The 25,093-nt window shown below is 40.4% G+C and overlaps 1 protein-coding gene across 1 annotated transcript in view; it reads right to left on the bottom strand.

Annotated features, from left to right (window-relative positions):
- Positions 1–21,788, bottom strand: part of Dars1 (aspartyl-tRNA synthetase 1) — a 41,003-nt gene extending 19,215 nt beyond the window's left edge. Inside the window, exons 1-4 of the mRNA XM_059280199.1 lie at positions 21,562–21,788; positions 19,693–19,750; positions 16,814–16,906; positions 9,124–9,227 (exon numbers count right to left, since the gene is read on the bottom strand). Of these exons, the coding sequence (XP_059136182.1) occupies positions 9,124–9,227; positions 16,814–16,906; positions 19,693–19,750; positions 21,562–21,627 (321 nt within the window). The 5' untranslated portion in view covers positions 21,628–21,788. The remainder of the gene's footprint in view (positions 1–9,123; positions 9,228–16,813; positions 16,907–19,692; positions 19,751–21,561) is intronic.
- Between the last annotated feature and the right edge of the window lie 3,305 nt (positions 21,789–25,093).

The following is a 25,093-nucleotide window of genomic DNA, read 5'->3' as shown; positions in this document are numbered from 1 at the left end:
AGCATCCATTTAAACTTGCCAAGTACTGAGACGGTAGGCATTATCATCTAAAAATGAAAAAACAAAACAAAACAAAACACAGACTCTAAGAGGATAAATACTTAGCTGACCACCATGCAGCTAGCCACAAATAAACCAAAGGTTCCTTGTTACTGACTCAAAAATTTGCACTAAATGTAAGTATCTGAGGGCATCTTCAGCACATTTGCAAACAATACACTTTTTCTTTCTTTCTTTTTTGGAGACAGGGTTTCTCTGTATAACAGCCCTGGCTATCCACGAACTCACAGAGATCCACCTGCCTCTACCTCCCAAGTATTGGGATTAAAGGTGTGCACCACCATGGCCCTGGAACTTTCATTTGTAAGACCTCACGGGCTGCAATATTTCTCTAAACCTTATGTGGCAGACACTCAAGTAATGGCCCACCTGCTAAGAGTTTTCCAATGTCCAAGAATCATTACCTTCTTCAATAGCACTGATACAGCTTGATGTCCCAATGTTGTCAACCTCAGCAGAATCTTTGTATGAAATAGTAAGTCACTAGCTATATTTAAGCTAGGTAAATTACTGCCATAAACTAGTTGGGAGTTTCAACACTAGATTTTAGACTTAATTTTGTGTGTGCATGTGCTTACCACAGTGCTCATGAGGTCAGAGAATAAGAGTCTCTGTTCTTGCCTTCTAATTTATCTGTGATTCAAATTCATGTCCTCAAGCTTGTATGCCAAGTGTTTTATTCACTGAGAAGCCTTCTTAGCCCTAGACTTAATTTAAAAAAAAATTATTTATGTATTTATTGCTGTGTACATGGGTGTTTTGCCTGCATATCATGTGTGTGCCCAGTGCTCATGGAGACCAGAAGAGGGTGTCAGATTCCTTACAACTGGAGTCACAAATGGTGTTGGAAATCAAACCCGGTTCTTGGCAAAAATAGCCAGTTCCCTAAATTGTTGAGCCATCTTTCCAGGCCCTTTAGACTTTTGGGTTTTTTGAGACAGGGTTTCTCTGTGTTGCCCTAACTGTCCTCAAATTCACAGACATCTTCCTGCCTCTGCCTTCCAAGTGCTGGGATTAAAGGCATGAGCCATCAAAACTTGGCTAGACTTAATTTTTAAAGCACATCTTTATCCAAAATTTCAATGTTGAACTAAACAGGCTACATACTGTCACTACATACAGTCATTTCTTCCCTAGCAGATAAACTTGCTCCAACAAAGAGTCAAAGCATGTAGGTACATCTGCCTGCTCAAGGAGCAGCACTGGATAACAACGCAAAGTTGGCTTCTTTTGGGCCCCAACTTTAGATAAGCATCTACCCTGACCAGAGAACTTCTAACATGTCTTTGCATAGTTTTGAATCTCTTTCCCCTTGCTGACCCAAGCTTAGCCAAATGCCTGAACCAGAGCAGGTGCTAAGTAAGTGTTCTAAGTCAGTGAGACTTCTGAGTACTATTTTTTTCTATTTTCCAGCTCTAACAGTTAATGTAGTAAACAAAAATTTTATCCCTACCAACCAGTGAAATATCTATTTTAGGTGAAATATCTCAAAGGAAAGAAAATAAACAAAACTAGTATGTAGCTAGGTGACTCATTAGAGAATAAGGAATATACTTGTGACTCACCAGCTATCAATAAATCATGTAACCACAATGACTAATACAAAGAAAAATAAAGTCAAACACATACATATTTATGTACAGAATAAGCTTCGTTTTCAGAATCAAAACTACCCGAATTTTGGGGTAAAAGGAGTGTTGTTGAACAAGCACAGAATGATAGTAACTTTTAACTTTAAAAACTACTAAAGCAGAGACCAGAAGATCTTGATGATTTTGCATAGTTTTGAATCTCTTTCCCCTTGCTGACCCAAGCTTAGCCAAATGCCTGAACCAGAGCAGGCCTGTATAGAATTAACATATAAAAACCAGATGATTTTGAAGTCAGACTCATCTACACAGCAAGTTCCAGGCTAGCCAAGGCTACGTGGTAGAGAGACCGCTTTAAACAAAATGAACAATAAAACTACTGTTATAGTCCTTTAAAGCTGCTGCTGTAAGGTCAGCCTTAAACTTCAAAAACTTGTATTTATATTAACTGCTGTCCTCTATTAACAGTTGGTATGGAAAGGCTTCCAGAATACCTTACCAAAAAAAGAAAAAATATCTTGATTTTATATATTACTCTGTAACTTTTAAATGACATTGAATTATAAACAATTTTTCAGGACAAAAAAACAGGCTAACTTCTTGTTCAACTCTTTAGCTAGAGTCAGGTGACAGGCTGGAGAAATGGCTCAGAGGTTAAGAGCACTGGCTGCTCTTCCAGAGGTCCTGAGTTCAAGTCTCAGCACCCAGATGGTAGCTCACAACCATCTATAATGAGATCTGGTGCCCTCTTCTGGCATGCAGGCATACTTGCGGGCAGAACACTGTATACATAATAAATACATAAATCTTAAAAAAGAAAAGAAAAGAAAAGAAAAGAAAAGAAAAGAAAAGAGTCAGGTGACAATGTAAAGTGAGGACAGAAGCACAATCTTGTACAGGAATCACATCTTCTGCTTCCAGAAAAATTTCATTTACAGAAAGACCCCCCAAGCATTTCAAATGCACAATTGAGATTCTGGTCTTAAAATCCCTATGGTGTTAGATGCGTCAACTTTCCTGTGTAATTCATGCAATTGCTTCATTTTTCTATTCATGTAGTCACAAGAAAATTGATCTTTCCAACAGATTGATTAAAATGATCTGCTCAAGCGTCCTATGGCACTGAATCTAATTAGTCAGCCCACTTTTGGGTAAGAATATCAATAAACTGGATGAACCTAGGACACGTTTTCCTCCACATTAAACACCAATGTTTCTTTTCAAGGAAAAAAATTCAAAAGCTCAAAATTAGCAATACAGTTTAGTCAATAAGGCAAAAGACAAGAGCCTCAGATTTAATATCTAAAGTAAATGCTAAGATCATTATCTACTTAAGATATTAAAAGTGACCTTGAATTCTGCCTTTTAAGTGATTAGGAAACCCCAGCTGGAACTATCTGATTTGGTATTTTTAATAGTGGAGTCCTAGCTTTTCTCCACCTGGTAAAAGGCCAATGGGAATAGGGTGAAACGTAGGCCTGTATAGAATTAACATATAAATACCATTCTTTCTCCCACTTTGCTGTTTAAGAGTTCACATGTTTTATTGTCCAGTGTCCTTGGCTGCAATCTTCAAAATGTAAACACCTAGAGAGCCAACAGCGTTCAGGTGCCCATCCAGCAGTCACGTCAGCCACAAGCATTCCATATGTAAAAACTGACCCACAAGAGAATGAAAACGAAGTGAGGATTGAAAGCAGCCTTTCCCTCACACACATATTTCTGGGGGGTATTATTTTCTAAACCAGATTCTGGCAGCATTAGCTGGCCCACTCCCTAAGCAGCTGGCTTCCCCCAAACAATGTGCTACAAAATATTCTTTTCAATCACTTCCTGCTTCATTGGTCCTCAAATTTTTAACGTCAGCTAAAAACATAAGTAAGCTTTTCATTTTATTTAAGCACAACACCCAGAACTAGTTTAGAAGCTGGTCATGTGTTGCTTTGATCTTAATAGGAGGCCACCAGAATATTTTGCAGAACTCATTATGTAATTATACTTTAAAGGAAAAAAGGAAAGACCCTCAAGAATTCTGCTAAATAATGAAAGTATCTGAAGTCCCTAAGTCTTAAATCTTGACTTTTCACTGTCAGGTAGAAGGACAGATTATGTCATAATCCTACCCATGCACTCAGTCTCGGTGAGATAAGGCACCAGGAGTCTGTAGAACAGGAACTTACAGATGCTGCCAGGCAAGAGGAAGAGAAAGCAGCAGAGGATAAGGGAGTTCTGGGTGAGGAACAAGTTGATGGGGAGCAGTGGGGCTATTTCCACTGCGTTCTCAAAACTTCAACACCGTCTTCCACGCCTGTTCTTTTCCTCATTCCCATACAGGAGTGGTTAGAAAACTGGTAAGGCCTTTTTCAAGAAGACAGTTTTGATGTAACACTTGTTTAAGAACAATGCCAGCAAGGTAATTCGTTATCTGTCTTTGCTAGACATCATCAATGAAAACACGATGCCAATGATCACAGTGCTAACATGGGTGACCTTAACTGTGAAGAACACTCAGAACACACTGCTGACATTCCGTGACCTGAGTTATTAGCCTACCCATATGCACTTAATGTCCCACTTTCCCTCCAATTCCAGGCAGCTTCCACAACCACTTCACAACAGCAGAAGCTACATTGCTTTGGAGGCTTTTTCACAAGCAAACTACAGATATTTTTCAAAGAAAATGCCACGCTTACCATTTGTGTATTTACTGACCACCCAACATTTGTGAAATTGTTCAACCTACCTTTAAAAAGTAAAATTCTTGCCCTTTAAAATGTGCCATTAAGTTTCTCACTTATCCATAAACTGATTTTTATTGCACAACTTCACATAGCAGAGGGATTTTTAGGGATGTGTATGTCACACAACAGCAGAACGGACAATGTCTTAAGCACTACTTTAGAAAAATGTAATTTAAAAGGATACTCATATCTGAGTGTCTCAGGAGCACTTTCTCTATGGGGTAGATAGAAGAATTTAGGAGGTTTTAGCTTATAGAGCTATGTGACAAATAGCTGTTAGCCAATTCAGTGAGCAGTAGCACCAGCCAGGCAGCAGATGCTCGTGCCTTTCTGAAGTTTAGCAGAAGGCAAACCGTTCCTGTTCCTTTACATACTAAGTCTGTAGTCGCATTTCCCCACACAGCTGCTTCATTGGGTGATTTTGCAGCTCATTCTTCATAATGGCAGTGAGAGGAATTATAAAATATACTGCTTTGAGACATGTTTGTAAGGAGAAAAAAAAGGGCAAAGTCTCATCAAAAGTATGTGGGATTGTTAGCTCTATCTGATAACATTAAGGTTTCATGTTTATAACTATTAAATTTCTTATGACTGAAATTATTCAGAAAAAGTAACTGTCTTTGTAAACCAGAAACTCAGTTACAACTTTTTCTCTCAGTTTTTACAGCATGCTTTTAAATAATGGGGTGATTCCTTGGAAAAGCACTCAGCGCTTTGTAAAAGAGACAGACTCATTAGTAGTAACTAGAGAAAACCTTTAAGTTCCTCCTTTGGAATAGTTTTCTTTCTTGTCCCTTACTGTGTGAGACAGACTTTTCAATGCTGTGACAAATCTTTGACATACACAACTTAAAGGAGGTAGGACTTATTTGCTGTGGGTTTCAGCATTTCAGGCTATCACGCAGGGAGTTGTAGAGCAGCTCACTTCCCGGAAGCCTAGAGAAAGGAAGCCTGTGCTGTGCCCCACCCACAACTCCCCACTTTTATTCAGTGAGGTTCCTAGTCCAGGAGGCTGTCTCCCCCTAGGCAATCTTTTCTAGAAAAACTAGAGATGTGCTTCACTTATTTCCTAGTCATTCTATGTCAAGCACTAACCATCACATTTACTGCATAATTTCATACATACATATGTTTTAATTGTATTTTTTGGAAGACAGGGTCTCACTATGTAGCTCTGGCTGGCCTACAACTTACTGTGTAGACCAGGCTGGCCTTGAACTCAGGAGATTTACCTGTCTCTGCCTCCTGAGTTCTGAGATTAAAGGTGTGCGCCACCATGCCTAGCCCAATGAATTCTATTTTAAAGTCTCTCCTCTAATTTGACTCTCACTAACTTGGGGGCAGTGTCTAACAAGTAGACCTATGCTGTGGAGGGCTCTGAGCTAACGTCATAAAGAGGCAAGATGATACAGACGATACAAGGGAAGCCCTACCCTAGAGACAAAAGCTTGGTCAAAATACTCCGAATTTCAATCCTATATTTTCTTTGTTAAAGAGAGAGAGAGAGACAGAGACATCAAACCAGTGCTATAACTAATCTGGAGTGTACACCAATGTTCTTAAGAAAATTGTCTTATCAAGTAGCCTGGACAATTCCAACTCATCAGTTATCACCATGAGTCTTAGTCACAAGAACCTTCATTTCTCACAAGTAACCAAAGCCATCAATATACCTACTATTAATTGCTCTGGCTTAATTCTTTAGTACATTAGTGCCAAAGTTATACAATTATAATCTAAGTACCATGTGTTAAGACTATTGTATAAAACTGGCTCCATCACTTGTATATAACAAAAGGCTTTATAATTTGCAATAGCTTACCTTTCCCACACATTGCTAACTGTATCAAGTCCAATTTTCAACACACTAAATAATAAACATGCTTTAAAAAAATTCACTTTTACAGCTTATCTGTTCAGTATGAATGCCATCTAGATCTTGATTGTGTCCTACTTCATAAACTATGACTATAGAATTATCTATATTCTTCTGTTTAAGAGAAAATTAATTTCTTGTATTTGTGAGTAGGTGAATGCCCATGGTAGTCAGAGGACAACCATGGGTACCATTCTTGAAAAATCATTTACCATTCTTTGAGAAACAGTCTCTCATTGCCCTGGATCTTGTCTAGTACAATAGGTTGGTTGATCAGTAAGCCCCAGGGATCCTCCTGTCTACACCACCATGCCTGGATTTTTCAGTGGTTTCTGGAGACTGGACTCAGGTATTCTTTTTTTTTTTTTTTTTTTAAATTTTATTTATTTCATGTGCATTGGTGTTTTGCCTTCATGTACATCTGTGTGAAGGTGCCAGCTCCTCTGGAACTGGAGTTAGACAGTTATGAGCTGCCATGTGGGTGCTGGAATTGAACCCAGGTCCTCTGCAAGAGCAGTCAGTGCTTTTAACCACTGAGCCATCTCTCTAGCCCTAAACTCAGGTATTCTACAAGTACTTTATCAACTGGCCAGCATAAGAAAAATCATTCTTGACTATTGCTTCTGCATGGAAGCCTGACCTTTCTTTAATTTATACATAAGAGGACATTGGCAGACTGCGTCTGTTTGGGAGACTATTTGTAAGTACTTCTACCAGCTAGTTAGTTTTGGCTGACAGATCAATTGGCGTTATTTGTTTAATTCTCAGGAATTCCTGAAAGATCCAAACAACCTGAGTACTTTTTTTTATGGAATATGTTAGATATTACAAACACTGACTGCCCACAATCAGTAGGAGGCTCCTCAGTGAGTATTAAAGATTAATGGGATTTTCAGAAGACTTTTCAACTACAATATTTTCTTTAGGAATATAACACTGAAGTTATAATAACCTAATAGAAGAAGTATGTGCTATGTAAAACCATCAGTTTACTAGTTCCCCAGAACTAAATAATATATAAAAGACAAAAAATCCATAGATCTTTTTGTTTGAGGTTGATGTTTACCTAGTATTTTAAGTATATTAAATATACTTTGGCACGGACATCTGTGATTCCCATGGCCATCTTTTTCCTTTTGTACAGAAGGTTTTCTATGTAGATACAGCTTATCAATAGGGACCAGTCACTTATGTAGGTGTGGACACACACTGATCTTCAGATGCTGGGTGGAGAAAGTATTTCACAAGCACACTCAGTCTATGAAAACAAACCTAATGACCAGAAGACCAGAGTGGGTCTCTGACAGCTGTCTAAGACCAAGGAAAAGGTAGGGCTACCACACTTATAGGACTAAACTACCATTGAGTTATGAAATTCATGGTGTTGAAAATTTTAAACATAAATACAGGTGTTAGTATGCAATAATAAAACTGACCTAAGTAAATCTCTAAACCAAATCCAGTTGCTGAACACTTCCAGTCTTGGGGCCAAGGAGATTCCAACACAAATTCAGATCTTACATTAGATCATTTGTTAGTTTCTTTCTAATTCTAGAATTCATGATTCCATCTATACCAACATCTTTGAAGACATGCATCCAGAGGTTGGAGATGGCTCAGTGGTTAAGAGCACTTGCTATTCTTGCAGAGGGCCCAGGTTCAGTTCCCAGAACCCACACATGGCTGCTCATAACCATCTGTAATTCCAGTTTCAGAGGATTTGATGCCCTCTTCTGGCCTCTTGGCACCAGGCACACATGCTGTATATACATATATGTAAGCAAAACACTCATACACATAAACAAAAATAAAATTTAAAAAATTTAAGAAGCACTGGGCAGTGGTGGTGCACGCCTTTAATCCCAGCACTCGGGAGGCAGAGCCAGGTGGATCGCTGTGAGTTCGAGGCCAGCCTGGTCTACAATGTGAGTTCCAAGACAGGCTCCAAAGCTACACAGAGAAACCCTGTCTTGAAAAAACAAAACAACAACAACAACAACAAAAAAAGCCTGCATCTAAAGAACAAAGATTTCAAAATAATCAATAGAAAAACACAGTAGCTGCTTTAGATCTAACTTATTTTAAAAACACCTACATCTATGGAATACTCTTATTACTTAAAATGTAGACCATCCATCCATTTCCCCAGGTCATCTTTAATCATTACCACCACCACACTAAATTAAGAAAGATAGCTAATAAAACCACCATACCATGAACCACAAACAACTCTCATCACCACCCTTCTTTCCTATCTCAGTGTCCTGCTTCTTGCAAGCCAAACAACAAAACAATGTGCTTCTGTAGAGCTCTGGGCTAGACAGCAATACCTTTGCAGCTGGGGAAAAAGCAAGTTTTATCTTTTTTTCCTCTTTGGGGTCAAAGTTAAAGTTGTAACATTATTAATCCACGTCTGCCTTCCTTTGGGGGGGAAATCATCTGCAAAAGTGCACTGTCTTATTTTATATTCTTTATTATTCAGTCAGAAGACTTGTTGGTCATTATGCAAATCTCAAAGGGGAGGGGGAAGGGAGGAAAGGAAGCTCGACAAACACAACAAAATCAAGTTGCTGTGCCCTGTTGAGGATGCCAGGCTTTTTGTTGCTCTACTTGAAAGTAATGTGACTTGTCTGTGAAGAGTGCAGCTTCAGCAGTTCCAAATGAATCACAAGCCTGTGCTCCATATTTTCTCTTTTGTAAGTTTAATGTATTCAAGCAACACTGAACTGACAATTTAAATAACTACATTTTTAAACAAACGAAGCATTGATGTTAATGTATGAAAATGGTCCAAACCCCTGGGAGTCTTGGTTCCCACCATTGTTTATTCTGACAACAGGATATAATTGCTTACTTACTTGGCAGCAAATTTAACCATCTGCTTGCTCGCGTGGTCTCCCACCGCCACCAGAGCCTGGACGTTAAACTGCTGCTGCCTCAGGACTAAGAAGCACTGCTTCCCTGCACGAGACACAAAGAATGTGGTACACTAGGAACATATTACTTCAGGTTTTACAAAGGAAAAAGCTTCTCTACTTTAAAATTAGGTCAAAATTTATATACTCATCAGGTGTACGTATGTGTTATCTATCAGCTTCCACACTTAACTAACAAGCTTTACCACTAGCTCCTGTGAGTAATAAAAAATGCATCCGACAGGTTTGAGAACACAGGTAAATCACCGATTTACAGGTAGAGATACATAAATCTGGAAGGTTATTTTCTAACAGTAAACAAATACAAGTTGTTTCAGATGACTTTCACCATTCAATCAATAGCTTCTACATTCTAGTGGCAAAGACAGTGAACTAACTACCACGGCAGCTTCAATCACGCAGTCACAAAGGTGCTAATGAAGTGTTTACTAGTCAGAGTACAAGTGCTCTTTGGGGGTGGTCCAGCTACAGAGTTCTTCCCACCAAAGGACATTTTAAAGAGCACCCACATTAACAGGCTAGGTCCTTTGACATTCCATTTTCCCAGTCCCTTGTCCTCTGTCAAAAGTCACACTTTTTCAAACTTTCAGCCATTTTACTTCTGTCAGTAAAATCCATTTTTTTAAAAGTCCTATAACTAGTTTTATTTTCACATGTTGTGGGTCTCTTTCTTCCCCTTCTTTCATAGAGAGCTGCCATTTCTTATTCTTAACCTGAAAAATATTACTTACACATCCTTGCCATCCATCCCTCTTCCTCCAAAGCAGATCATTTTAAGTCTCTGATCAAATTCTAGAAAACCATTTCCTTATAAAAATGAATTAATCTTTCCAAGACCACTTTTCTCATCCGACTGTTTTATGAAACATCACAAGCCTATTTTTTTTAATTCTTTTATATTAAGAGTTAGCCTTGCACAAAAAAAGGGGTGGGGGAGCAGACAGCTATTATTTTCAACACACAGTATTTTAAAATGTGCACCAGAGTACAATCATGAATTTTAAAGACAGGTTAACTAGGCATAGTGGTACATGCCTTTGATCCTAGCACTTTGGAGGCAGAGGCAGGTGGATCTCTGTGAATTTGAGGCCAGCCTGGGCTACATAACTACAAAACAAAAATAAATAAAAAAATTTAAAATTAAAAAAGGCAGGTTGCAAGCAAAGTGTCAAAAGAGATATAATTTATTGACTCTGCAGTCACATAATTGACAGATTTTTATCACAAAAAAAGACACTACTTTCTCCTCCTGTTTTACAGTATGACTCAGATATAAGTTAAAACTAAACAAATTCAAAGGCATTTTAAGGTACTAGATGATAAAAATTCGCCCCAAACTTGCACCTGATCAAAACATTATCTAAGTATACTACTACAGAACCCACAGCTGAATCTTGCCCCACTTAGAACATAATGCAGTAAGAAATGGAAGGTGGTGTGCTTATATAACCATAAGCCAGTGCAGGTTTGAGAGGAAACAGCATTTTTGCTGCTGAAGTTGTTCAGACAGAAGCAGCTCAGTGCCCCCTGCATTACAGAGCTTCCCAGCAATAAAATAGAGAGCTCTAAAGCAGCACAAAGACCCTGCACAAATGGAGTTTGGAGGGCGCACAAAGGAGTAACACTCTACCTAATGGTTTGGTAGAATAAAGACTTCAAAACCTGTTTTTTCCTGTTTGGCTGGACAGATTTTCCGAGATTGGGTTTCTCTGTGCAGCCCTGGCTGTCCTGGAACTCGCTCTGTGGACCAGGGATGGGTCTGGGACTAAAGGTGTGGACCACCATCACCTGGCAAGACTTTGAAATCTGAAGGGCAAGAATCATATCCTATCACTTCTACAAAGTGGTCTCGGGAAAACTATTAAACCACTGTAGGTCTGTTCTTCATCTGAAAAATGGGGACTAGCATACTTCTTGCAGGTTTAGTTTTCTTTTATAATCTGAGGATTATATATTTAAAGTCAAGGCAGAGCCCCTTAACATTAACTATTAACTTGTATTGCTATCAGCATTTCTAATATTGGCTGCTGCTGTGGCTATTGCTCTGTATAAACAAAACACTGATTGGCCAGTAACTAGGCAGGAAGTATAGGTGGGACAAGCAGAGAAGAGAATTCTGGGAAGTGGAAGGCTGAGGCAGGGAGACACTGCCAGCTGCCACCATGACAAGCAGCATGGAAGATGCCGGTAAGCCACGAGCCACGTGGCAAGGTATAGATTTATAGAAATGGGTTAATTTAAGATATAAGAAGTAGACAACAAGAAGCCTGAGCCATTAGGCCAAACAGTTTAAATAATATAAGCGTCTGTGTGTTTATTTTATAAGTGGGCTGTCGGACTGCCGGGGCTTGGTGGGACCTGGAGAGAAGCTCTCCAGCTATAGGCCGCTTATTTGAAGACTGCACTATTCCTATTTTGCAGGTGGATAACTTATATACAACTTATACTGGATGCTGAGAATATGAAGATAAATATTCAGTAAATTTTTACATGGAAAATACTGATCACATTGTATACACATTGCAATTTTGTTTTTGTTAAGTATATTAAGGCCTAGAGAGATGGCCCAGCAGTTAAGTGCACTTGCTGACCCAGGTTTAGTTCCCCACACCCAAATGGCAGCTCATAATTCTTTGTAATTTCAGTTCCAGGGGATTCAACAATCTTTCTGCTGACCCCAGACACTATACCCATGTGGTATATGTACATACATGCAAAAACTCATACACATAAAATAACTTTTAAAATTATATAATAAAGAAGTATGGCTGGGCAGTGGTGGCGCACGCCTTTAATCCCAGCACTCGGAGGCAGAGGCAGGCAGATCTCTGTGAGTTTGAGGCCAGCCTGGTCTACAAAGCGAGTTCCAGGAAAGGCACAAAACTACACAGAGAAACCCTGTCTCAAAAAACCAAAAAAAAAAAAAAAAAAAAAAAAAAAAAAGGAAGAAAGGAAGGAAGGAAGGAAGAAAGAAAAAGGCCACAGATCTAGAAGGAGGTATAAGCTACCACATCCGTGTGGAGCCCAAGAACTAAGAATGGGGCTACAGAGACTCTAAACGGAATCCAGGAAAGGGAGAAAAATTGAAAAAGTTGGGTGTGGTGGTAACACTAATAATCCCAGAACTTTGGAGGTGAACAAGGTAACCCACAGTCACACAGTTAAGGTTGAGGCCACCCTGGGCTACATGAGACCATATCTCTAAAACGAAACAACAACAAAAAACAAAACACACACACACAAAAAAAACAAACCAAAACAACAACAAGAAATCGGGGCAAAGAACCTCACTGGTAGAGCATGCTCCAAGAAGAAATGCAGTAAACAATGGGACTGAGTACTAAATTATACAGTAAAGGAAGAACTACCTTTTAAAATGATACAGCACCGGCTGGAGTCCGATGGCTCAGCAGTTATGGGCACTGGCTGCTTTTCCAAAGCATACAAGTTTGAGCCCCACCACCCATATGGCAGCTCAAAATCATATATAATTCCAGTTCTAGGGGACCTGAACAACACTTAATAGGGTTAAAATATAAAGTTCTTAAAGATTTATGGGATAAGAACACTGAATCCTGCCCCCTCCACCAGAAAATCAGGCAATAATTCAAAACAGGTAACATGAAAGAAAAAGAAAATAAATTAAATATAAGGAACAAGATGTTCTGAGAGTTACATTAGTTGAAGCAAATGATGGCAATACATTATTTACTTCTCAAATGAGCAAATTTAAAAAAAAGAATACTTGATGCTCAGTAGAGTTAAGTACAAAGAATCCCACTATAACTGGCTAAGAGCAAATTTGACCAATACTAATGAAGGATGGTCTGGCAATGGGGATGATAAAATTCTATTTTAGTTAAAATTCTTAAATTAAAAAAAAGAATGAAAACTGTAGCTATCCATCCTGTACTTTTTTTAAAAAAACGCTTAAAAACATTGTCCAGTCAATATGTATGTGTGTGTGTACACACACACACACACACACACACACACACACACACACATTTTTTTTTGGTGAGAAAGGGTCTCACTATGTAGCCCTGGCTGGCCTTGAATTCACAGAGATCGGCCTGCCTCTGCCTCCCAAGTGCTGTGACTAAAGGCATTCACCACCACACCCGGCTCAATGAATACATTTCTTAGGGTATGTTAAGGAAATTAAATATGGAAAAAGTCATAATGACAAGGACATTCATAACATTACTATTCACACAGAAGAATGAAAGCTGATACTACTACTCACTCCGTAACTTTGTAGGCTTCATTAATACAACAGGTCTACATGTAACTCCAGTGCTACAGTCTCCAAAAGTTTTCTCTGTTAGTGTTTCTAAATACTACAGTTTTAAAAATAGTCTGCTTGGAAGGATTCTGACAACCTACAACAGAAAGTCTGTACTGGTGTCTTGGCACAGAACAGTCCACTCAAACCACCCACACCAGAATTATGAGACCAAGTTCTTGCCATGTGCTAACACACACAACTGTTCTTTCTTTGGCTCTGGTGGTGACACTGAGGGCCATGATTTGCTTAGTTCAGCATTCTGTAAGGCACTGCTTATACACATAGCAAGAAAGGCAGGAATAGCACATACTATCCTGCTGCATAAAGTTAAAAAAACAACAGTAGTTCGTTTTGTGTGTGTGTGTGTGTGTGTGTGTACACACATACCTGGGTTTGAGCCCCAGCACCACAAACAAAATACAATAAATTGCTCAGTGAATACTTATATGCACAGATATGGCAAGATGAAAGAATAGGTTATAAAACTGAATATTATAAAACTGTTGACTCAAACATACCTTTCACACTCAGGCTCATTAAAATCAGTCTGAAATATTATGGTTGATTTTCTACTTATTCCTCACTTAATTCCATATTATTTGAGTATGTTAAATAATATACTATTTTTATAATGAAAAGAACAAATTAAGAATAATGTAGACGGAAGGCGTGGTAGCTTCTAGCCCAGCTGAGTGGTGTGAGAGCCTACTCTAAGAACAGGGATAGAGAGGAGCACCTGATGCCTTCTTTTGGTTTGTCAGGGGTGAACAGGAACTTGCACAAATACATACATAGAAAATAAATCTTAAAAATATTGTAAATGATATAAAACTAAACACTGTTATACAGTATAAAAGAAAAAAATCAGGTTTATCTTAAAACAATTTCAATATATCATTTCAAACTTTTTTTGAAGACAGCCTACATATCCAGGCTGGCCTCAAACTGGAATCTCTATTTTACCGGGATTACAGATGTGCACCACCACTCTCAGCTGTACTGATGTGTTTAAAAGCTGAATAGAGAAACTAGAGAGATTGCTCAGTGGTTAAGAATGTGTGGTGAGCCAGGCGGTGGTGGCTCACGCCTTTAATCCCAGCACTCGGGAGGCAGAGCCAGGTGGATCTCTGTGAGTTCGAGGCCAGCCTGGACTACCAAGTGAGTTCCAGGAAAGGTGCAAAGCTACACAGAGAAACCCTGTCTCAAAAAAAAAAAAAAAAACCCAAAAAAACCCGAAGGGAGTGGGGGGGTGTAAAAAAAAAAAAAAAAAGAATGTGTCGTGAGAGAACCTGAGTCCCATTCCCAGCATCCATATCTGGCAACTCACAACTAAGTACTAGGGATCTATTGCCTCTGGTTTCCAAGGGCACCTGCTCCCAAAAACACATAATTAAAAATAAAACAAACCTCCACAAAACAACAACAACAAAATCCCAAACAAACAACAAAACAAAACTAAGAGACATGGAAGAGATTCTTAAAGGGGGGTAGAATAGGTCTGAAGTCTTGGTGCAGGCTTACATGGGCACGCATTCATTCTATCTTTCCATTAGCAAATAAAGTGTGGGGCTGGACAGATGGCTCAGCAGCTAAGAGCATTTGTTCTTTCAGAAGAATAGAGCTCAGTTTCCAGTACTCATGTCAGGCAGTTTAATAAAGTAATCTTAAAAGAAAAAAGAGCCAGGTATAGTGGTGCACTGAAGGCCAGCGGAGCTAAGAAAGAATTCCAGGCAGCCAGGACTACATGGAAAGACCCTGACTACAAAGAAACAAACAAAACAAAATATAGAAAGAAAAAAGAAAGTGCCTGATGTAGACACAATAGCTCACACTTGTCATCGGTACCCATGTGCACATACCACACAAATACACACAATAAAATAAATCTTTAAGAATTGAATTTAAAAAAAAGAGAAAAAACTAAACAGTAGGTTCTCAGTCTAATGAGAAAAAGACAGTAAATTACAAAGTGATTGTTGGTAGAATAAATGGCCCAAACTTTCACCAAGACAGATCAACATTACTCAGAAATTTAAAACTATCAGTACACTTCTCAAAGTCCAACATCAATATTCACTTATTTAAGAATTTGATATAGACAGACCACCATTAATTACTCTTTGAGGCATGAGTATAGAATATCAAACATTTTTAAATAATAGGCATATTAATCTGTAATAAAATACTTTAAAACACAATTTTTAAAAATGTTGTAACATGGAACACTTTAAATAAGCTTTTCTAAAGATACAAAGACATCTTAGCTTTTAGAATTCTGTTCATATTCTACCAATCACTATGAGGCTGGGCAAGCAGCTTTATCCTTCAGAATCTTAGTTTCCTCCTTGTGAATTAGCAATGTCTATTCTGCCTACTTCATACACGTGTAGTCATGATTAAATTTGAAAAGCAGGAAATTACAAAGTTGTAACAAATATAAATGTCATTAATATTTTTAGAAAGTGTTAAAGAGTAGGTCAAGGCCATTATTCCATAAAACTTGAGATTTAAACAACCCTAATGTTTCTTGATGTTAATGCTGCATTTTTAGTTAGCACTGTCCAAAAGGGAAAGGAGCACTCAGATGGTTCAAAATACAACCAGTGCGCTGGGCGGTGGTGGCGCACGCCTTTAATCCCAGCACTCGGGAGGCAGAGGCAGGTGGATCTCTGTGAGTTCGAGGCCAGCCAGGTCTAGAGAGCGAGATCCAGGGAAGGCACAAAGCTACACAGAGAAACCCTGTCTTGAAAAACCAAAAAAAAAAAAAAACAAAAAAACCAACCAGTGCAACAAAGCTCTTCATTTTGTTCCCCAAGACAGGGTTTCTCTGTGTAACTCCAACTGTCTTAGAACTCACTCTGAAGGCCAGGCTGGCCTCGAACTCTGCCTGCCTCTGCCTCCTGGAGTGCAGGATTAAAGTCCTGTGCCACAGTTGCCCAGCTAAAGCTATTACATTTGACTTTCTCCCTCCAATACATTTTTTTTATTTAAATAATTACAAGTATAAGAACATAATATATGAACAAGAGCGAGACAGATGGATTAGCAGTTAAGAGTAGCTACTGCTTTTTCACAGGATTCATGTTCCATTCCCAGGACCCAAGTTCTGTTCCCGGCACCAACATTAGGCAGCTCACAAATGCCTGCAACTCCAGCCCCAGGAGACACAATGCCCTTGTCTGGACTCTGTAGGCACCTGCACTCATACATATACATACCCACATACAGACATACATGCAGACAAAACAATCACACACACTAAGATTTTTTTTTTTTAAGTTGGATACTTAGTAAAAGAGCTATAACTACTGAGCCAATCTTACCTTTTGCTCTGCTTGTATGAACTCTTGCACGGACCCAAACAACATCATCAGCCTTTTGTACTGTCAAGTCTTTAACTCGAACCAAAACTCTATCTGTAATACACAGTAAAGCCATGTTTAAAATTCAGATTTAGTTAAAATTATATGCCCAATCGACAGCTTAAAACTTGGTGTCACTTTCCTAATTTTCTTTAGTCATTTTTCTCTATGCAGTATGCCCCCATTATGAACTGCACTTCCTAAACACAATTCTGTCTTCACTACCACCACTGCCATGACCTTAAACCAAGCCACAACCGTCTCCTGCCTAAACTACAGCCATCGGCTCTTAACTATTCTCCTTCTAATTCAGTCTATACTGTAGTTAAAAAAGCTTCACACTGTAAATCTGTTCAACATTTCAATGCCTTTAAATGGCCAAATATAATGTATCCTCACCTGCCTGGGCCAAAGCTAACAGGATGATCTGTGTACATGCTGTGAAAATGGCCATACGTTCTAAACAGGCTAGCCACAGGATTCCCTGACAGGCATGGATAATCATGGTATGTCATTCCCCAGGACTACAAGCAATCTAGTGAAACACTGATTAGAATAGGTAAACACTGAGAAAAGTCTCTTCAAAGTCCCTGCCTCAGGTAGTGTAGGCCCCGGCTGCAGTTACTGCCTTTCCTGCTAGCATGGGTTCACAGGAGAGAAATGAGGCAGTGATAAAGGAAGCGGTGACTGAGAAACAAATACTGACGATGCTCAAGTCTCTAATCCAGTGGTTCTCAACCTGTGGGTCTCCAACCCTCTGGGGGTTGGACAAGCGTTTCACAGGGGTCACATATCAGATTATCCTGCATTTCAGATATTTACATTATGACTCATAACAATAGCACAGTAACAATTATGAAGTAGCAACAAAAATGTTATGGCTGGGGATCACCACAACATGAGGAACTGTATTAAAGGCCGCAGCATTAGGAAGGTTGAGAACCACTGCTTTAATCCAATTGTGCTTGATGCATCTCATATTTTTCCCCTATACTTAGTATATGAACCCACCGGCAGTAGATATACGCTCTAACCATTATGCACCCTAACATTAACCAAAATAGTACATCTATCCAGAGTCCCCCCAAATAGGAAAATAGTTACAAAGCCACTATTATGTAGAGAGAGCACTATGAAATAACATTCAGAAATCATTCCTTTTTTTTTGTTTGTTTTTTGTTTTTTGTTTTTCGAGACAGGGTTTCTCTGTGTAGCCCTGGCTGTCTTGGAACTCGCTCTATAGACTAGACTGGCCTTGAACTCAGATATTTGCCTACCTCTGCCTCCCAGGTGCTGGGATTAAAGGCGTATGCTGCCACCATCACCTGGCCACAAAATCATTCTTGTTTTAAATATGTACTAATTTGATTAGAGAAAAGTTTGGGTATTAAGTAAAAACAATAAAGAGTAATACCTTTGAGCATGTTCTAAAAATCAAATTATAAATGTATGCTATCTACTTTGTGGTGGTATTGTGTTCCCCAAAATACTGTGCACCCTAATAAACTCATCTGGGGTCAGAGAACGGAATAGCCACTAGGTACAGAGGCTAGAAAATGGTGGCACACACGCCTTTAATCCTAGCATTCCAGAGGCAGAAATCCCTCTGGATCTCTGTGAGTTCAAGGCCACATTGGAAACAGCCAGGCAAGGTGACTCACGCCTTTAATCCCAGGAAGTGACAGCAGAAAGCAAAAAGGTATATAAGGCATGAAGACCAGAAACTAGAAGCATTTGGCTGGTTAAGCTTTCAGGCTTTCAAACAGCAGTTCAGCTGAGATTCATTCTGAATGAGGACTCAGAGGCTTCCAGTCTGAGGAAACAGGATCAGCTGAAGAACTGGCAAGGTGAAGTAGCTGTGGCTTGTTATGCTTCTCTGATCTTCCAGCATTCACCCCAATACCTGGCTCAGGTTTGACTTTATTTATAAGACTCTTTAAGATTCATGCTACACTACTTCATCAATTAGTTTCATAAGGCAAAGATACAGCTGTAGAAAATGTGTTTTGCAGAACACTATGGTTCTCAAGGTCGAAAGCAAAGGGCACGAAGGAGGACTACTCCAGTAGACTATGTACCAAGCCAACTTATGCATCCACTGTGCAAACCAGGAAAGATAGAAGACTAACAGCCTGAGGTTTGAAAAGGTAGATTTGGCCAAGAGGTGGTGCTGCACACCTTTATCCTAGCACTTGAGAGGCAGAGGCAGGCGGATCTCTGTTTGAGGCCAGCCTGGTCTACAAAGAGAGTTCCAGGACAGCCAGGACTACACAGAGAAACTGTCTGGGGTGGGGGTGGGAAAATTAAAACAGATTTGAAAATGCCAGGATCTGGTTGGGAGTAGTGAATTCTGGCTAAATCAACACTCAGAGGTATAGAGAGGAGGGTCAGAAGTTAAAGGTCCTTCTCAGCTACACTCAGAGTTCAAGGCCAGCCTGAGTATACCTATACGCAAGACTCTTGTCTCAAAAAATAAAAATCAGAAAAGAAGCCGGGCGGTGGTTGCACATGCCTTTAATCCCAGCACTCGGGAGGTAGAGCCAGGCGGATCTCTGTGAGTTCAAGGCCAGCCTGGGCTATAGAGTGAGTTCCAGGAAAGGCGCAAAGCTACACAGAGAAACCCTGTCTCCAAAAAACAAAAAACAAAAAAAAAAAAGAAAAAAGAAATAAATTCTTTCCCAGATTAGGACTCCAAGCTGACAATGTTAATAGAGTGTGGTAATATTTACTGGGTTGTGAGTGACAATTAAACTTTCAAAGTCATTCCTTTGGAGCAATGCCTTAGTCGATCCTATGTTAAACTTCATGAAGTGTTCTAGAATTAGAAGAAAGACACTAACCTGGTTTTTCTTGGGACTGTATCATAGAGGATATCCCATATCTCTCTTTAGCATAATCCTAGGGGGAAAAAAAAGGATTTTTTGCAGTATGACTTTAACTTAAACACATTAATATAAGCACCTAGAACTACAAATAAATTTGCATTAATTTTCAAAAACATTTCATTAATTTAAAATCAGCCATTTTAAAATATGGAAATTTGTTTACTTGCGTATGTGCTTACTGCAAACAGAAAAGCACCCAGTTTCTGGTTTTGTATTTATTATATGTATATACATATATGCATGAATATATCAAGCATAATAGCAGTCTGGTATAATTTACACATGCATAAAATGCATCTTAATTACACTTTTCAAAAGGGAGATTAATCTACTTCAAAGGAGAGATATAAATTTCCCCCGTGAAGGGAGTAGGATGAAGTGCTACAGTTTTATTAACTTCCTATGACAGGAAGAGATGTTCAAAGAGAACCAGTGCTTTAGGTAAGGTTTCTGAGCACCAGATGTTCAGTTCTGAGAAACTGGAGCTGCTGAATATACGCTAACTACAACTCTGCTTTTGTAAAACACCATCAGGGAAATTCACCTGCTTCCTATTTCCAGAAACTAGCCTCCTAACAACAGGTTACAAGACTTAGGACTATGGCGGTGTTATCAAATTCCATGTTAAAGTCAGGAACAGGAGGCCTGAGTTCTGGCTATGAACTACACTTATTAAATAGATATGTGGTCTTTCATTTAATCTCACCTCTAAAATGATCTTAAGTTCCTTCCACTTACAGTTACAGAACTCTATCACAACATACTATATTTTATACCTATACTGCTTACAAGGGTGCACTGATAATGCATACGATTAGACACACCAACACACAAAAATAACTTCCTTAGATTTTTGCAAGGTAGTTTTGAAAGATCTGTCTGGAACAGTTTCTGTCCTTTGAATTGTCTTGTTGGAATTCTCTCAATATGAGAAAGTGTTTGTTTTTTTACAACTACACCGAAATAAAACATGTTTTGGGTTTTACCAAGCAATTACTTTTGAATGTTATTAAAATACATACATTTAAGGAGAAACAACACCTGGGGAACAGTAGAAAGACACTGACACATAATGAAACCTGAAGTCATAATAAATAGGAGGGAGTGTGTGACCAGAGGAGGGGGAAAGCGTTATCTTTTCCATTTAGTATTCACGTTTCAGCAGAATTAAATATTAACTTAATATTCTTAGTAATGACGTGGTTACCACAAACGCTGAATTCCTCCGCCCAAAAATTAGGAGCCAAAGATTAAGGCTTAAGTATTACTACAATCCACCTAACTTGAAGGACGGTTTCAAACTCTGACTTCTGGATAGTGCTAAAGGATCACTGAGGGTTATCTCTGTGAACTGCATTACCTACTTCACCAGGTCACTGAGAAAGGAAATTTAACATGTGTTCACAGCTGTCCCCAGGAAAAGTCATTAAAATACACGGGCAGCCAGCTTTGCAGAGGGCTGAGAGGATATCGATTAGTAGTGCTTTATCAAAAAATTTCCGGGGACTGGAGTGGTGTGTTACGTGCAGGACGTGCTAACTTTTAGGCAGGCTCGTGTGAGCCCCGCTGCAGCTACTTCCGGTTCACTGGGCGCCACACGTTGGCCCGACTCCCCCCCACCGCATCCCCCCGGAACACGCTTCTCCTAGGCCACGGTTCCCAAAAAAAAAAAACCCTGTCCCAGGCTGTTCGGGCCGCGCGGCCCGGGTGGCCCTGTGGGTCCTCGGCGGCGACCCCCGACGCCGCGGCCCGCAGGTAAAGTGAGGACGGGAGCGTCCCGCTCGCCCCACTCCCTCCCCGACCCGGGGGGAGAAGGAAACCCACTTCCGCCGCGTCCACGATCTCCCGCGGCTTCTCCGGACCCTTGCGGCTGGCGTTGGCGCTGGGCATCGGGACACTGGACTTGGGGAGTGGGTACCACCCTCCCTCGCACGCAGGCTTCCGTACGGCCGGCTAAAGAGCGTCTCCCGCCCGCACCGGCTTGCCCTCCCGGCCCTGGCTCGAAGCACTCAGACTCCGCGTGCAGCCTTGGCTGCGGAAATACCGCGAGAGCCACCGCGGCGATCTCGCGCGCCGTCGTCGCCGGCTCCTCCCTCTGCCCCGCCCACAGGCGCGCGAACCGGAGTCACCGAGATTTGGGTGTGGTCTCGCGGGATTGGCTCCGCTCTGTCTTCCCTAGGGAGCGGACTTGACTTGTCTTCTTCTTGGTCTAACTGCGTTCCTATTGTCTTCCTCGTGTTCCCCAAACAACCTCTTTCTTTTTCTTTCCTTATTTTTTTTTGGACAGGGTCTGTGTAGTGCTGGTTGGCTGGTTGACCTGGAACTCACAGAGATCCTCCTGCCTCTGCTCCCTGAGTGCTGGGATTAAGGGCATGAAACGCTGTGATGGGCTTCATTTATTTTAAGACGGAGCATCACTGTGTCACGCTCTTTCTTTTTCTTTCTCTCACTTTTTTTTGTTTGTTTATTTTTCAAGACAGGGTTTCTCTGTGTAGTTTTGGTCCCTGTCCTGGATGTCGCTCTTTAGACCAGGATGGCCTCGAACTCGCAGAGATCCGCCTGGCTCTGCCTCCCGAATGCCTCCCGGCCGGCTGTGGCACGCTCTTTTGATTACAATTTATCAAATCATCTCTACAAGTTCAGGCCCGAATCTCCGCTTTTGGGCGTTAATGCCTTCACTATCCTGTGGAGGCATGTCCCTTGGGTCAGAGGAGGCCTCTGGGCAAGCCGCCCCTCTGTGGGAGCGCGGGGTGCTGGGTTCCAGGTAGCTGGCTGGGTTGCTAAGGCAGGGCAGAGTGCGGGTATAAAGGCGGTAACCTACGCATTTTCCTTGACTCTGCATTGTTAAGGCAGTGCATCATGTTGGTTGTTTAATAGGTGTATCTCCCCAAATTAAACTTAAAAAAATGTCTTTTTGAATGTGGGGTTTGGTGACAGGCCTGCAATTACAGTACTAAGGAGGCAGAGGCAGGGAAGTGGGGCCAGCCTTGTCTGCATAGTGAGGATTCATGTTCTTGACTCTGGACGAACGTAGGCTGATCTTCCATCTCGGTGCATGCTTACTACATAGAAGAGAACCATTTTAATAGTCTGCTCCTGTTTGCTCTAAACAGAAGAATTTATTCTCTTTTTTTTTTTTTTTTTTTTTTTTTTTTTGAGACAGGGTTTCTCTGTGTAGCTTTGTGCCTTTCCTGGAATTTACTCTGTAGTCCAGGCTGGCCTCGAACTCACAGAGATTGGCCTGGCTCTGCCTCCCAAGTGCTGGGATTAAAGGCGTGGGCCACCACCGCCCGGCGAATTTATTCATTCCTTAGGGAATGATATTGGATATTTATGATCAATAATACATCCCATTATACTCGGGATTCCAACACAGAATTTTCTTCATTTTTTTAAAAAGAAGTATTAATTCCCTCAGGCTTAGTACTAATGTATGAACTGATAGACAGAAGTCTGAATATAAATCCTATCTGTTGTCATTTTGCTAGTGTAGGAATCTCATATTTCAGTGTGTCCACAAGGCTTCATAAGGTAATTCTTTTCGTTTGTTGCCCTTTTACCACATACTTCTTACTATGGCCCCTTTGGTATTCTCATTAAGGTCATAACTTTGGAGTAATGATGTAAAAATGTGTAAGAAATATCAACTATGACTTTTCTATCAAATACTATACAACTTGTGTTTAGGACAAGGATTCAAATGTTTTTATCTCCCCCTCCCTGTAAGACTTTTATGAAAGTGTTTTAATCCTCCCCACCAAGTAAAACCTTTGTTTATACAGAGTCCCCATGCTCTACTCTAGGACTTTGATGGCCTGGAGCAGTGACCCTTTTCTTCTTGGGGCAGTGACCCTCTTCCCCTTTCCGCCTTCATTTCCTGTGGGCCAATTCTTTTCAGACTAGCCAACTGAATAGGATTGTGAGGCGGGACCCCAGCCAATGGGGAAAAGACACAGCTGAGTTAAAATAAAAACCAAATGGACTTCGTGTCGGGATGTGTGCTCCTCAGAGCACACCCTCTGATCAAGAGTAAAGTTGGCCTTGTCCAGATTCTCCCGTTGGAATGGTGGTCTCTTTCTTTGGGATCCTCAACTTATTTCTAATAATACGCGTTCTTGCTTTCTCTCCTCACAGTGACAGAAGAAAAGCATTTGCCACATCAGCAGCCACATGCCATACTCCTGAAGTCTCTCCAGTGCCAGGATTCACTGACACAAAGGGCTGAATTGTTGCCCCCTGTACCCCTAAGCATCTATATTTTGAAATCCTAACCCAGAGTATAACTGAATTAGGAGATGGGATCTTAAGAGAGATAACTAGGTTAAAATAAGGTCACTGGTGTAAGCCTGTGCTGGCTAGTCCTATGTCAACTTGACACACAAACTAGAGTTATCTGAAAGGAGGGAACTTCAGTTGAGAAGCTGCCTCCATAAGATCTGGCTGTAAGCCATTTTCTTAATTAGTGATTGAGAGGGAGGAGCTAGCCCATGGTAGGTGGTGCCATTCCTGGGCAGCTGGTCCTGGGTTCTATAAGAAAACAGGCAGGACTCCTCTGTGGTCTCTGCATCAGTTCCTCCCTCCAGGTTCATGTCCTGTTTGATTTCTTGCCCCGATGAACAGCAATGTGGAAGCATAAAACAAATAAACTCTTTCCTCCCAAACTTGCTTTTTTGGTCATGGTGTTTGAACACAGGAATAGAAACCCTAACTAGCCGGGCGGTGGTGGCGCACGCCTTTAATCCCAGCACTCGGGAGGCAGAGCCAGGCGGATCTCTGTGAGTTCGAGGCCAGCCTGGTCTCCAAAGCGAGTTCCAGGAAAGGCGCAAAGCTACACAGAGAAACCCTGTCTCGAAAAACCAAAAAAAAAAAAAAAAAAAAAGAAACCCTAACTAAGGCAGAGCCTAGATCCAGTGTCCTTATAACAGGAGGAAATTAGAACATGAATACTATGGGAATTACAAGAAATTTTGAGTCATATCAATTGGGTACATTCTTATCTGCCTCTCACTACTAAGAGTTTGACTCCCTCTTCAAGCTTTTTTCCCTGAGACTCTCAATTAAACTCTATAAGAAATGTAACACTGGAAGCAGAACAAGTTATTAGTTTATTAAATAATGCTGCTGCTAAAGTGGTAGCTTGTAGAATTAATCCCTTAATTTATCATCAATTACTTATCCTTCCTTCCTCCTTACTACCTACTGGAATTACATATCAACAAGGTAATGGTATTATAGAAATTTATGCATGTCATAATTCTCTGCAAGGATCGGTAACTCCTTATTTACAAAAAATTATAAACTGGATAATGATGGGAAGGACACATTTTTAAATATAACTTACTAGTAAAGAGCCTAC

Source organism: Peromyscus eremicus, chromosome 15 (assembly GCF_949786415.1).
Source record: "Peromyscus eremicus chromosome 15, PerEre_H2_v1, whole genome shotgun sequence".
In the NCBI taxonomy this organism is placed as follows: Eukaryota; Metazoa; Chordata; class Mammalia; order Rodentia; family Cricetidae; genus Peromyscus; species Peromyscus eremicus.
Note: the sequence above shows the minus strand (reverse complement) of the source record. Positions and strands in the feature narration are given on the sequence as shown.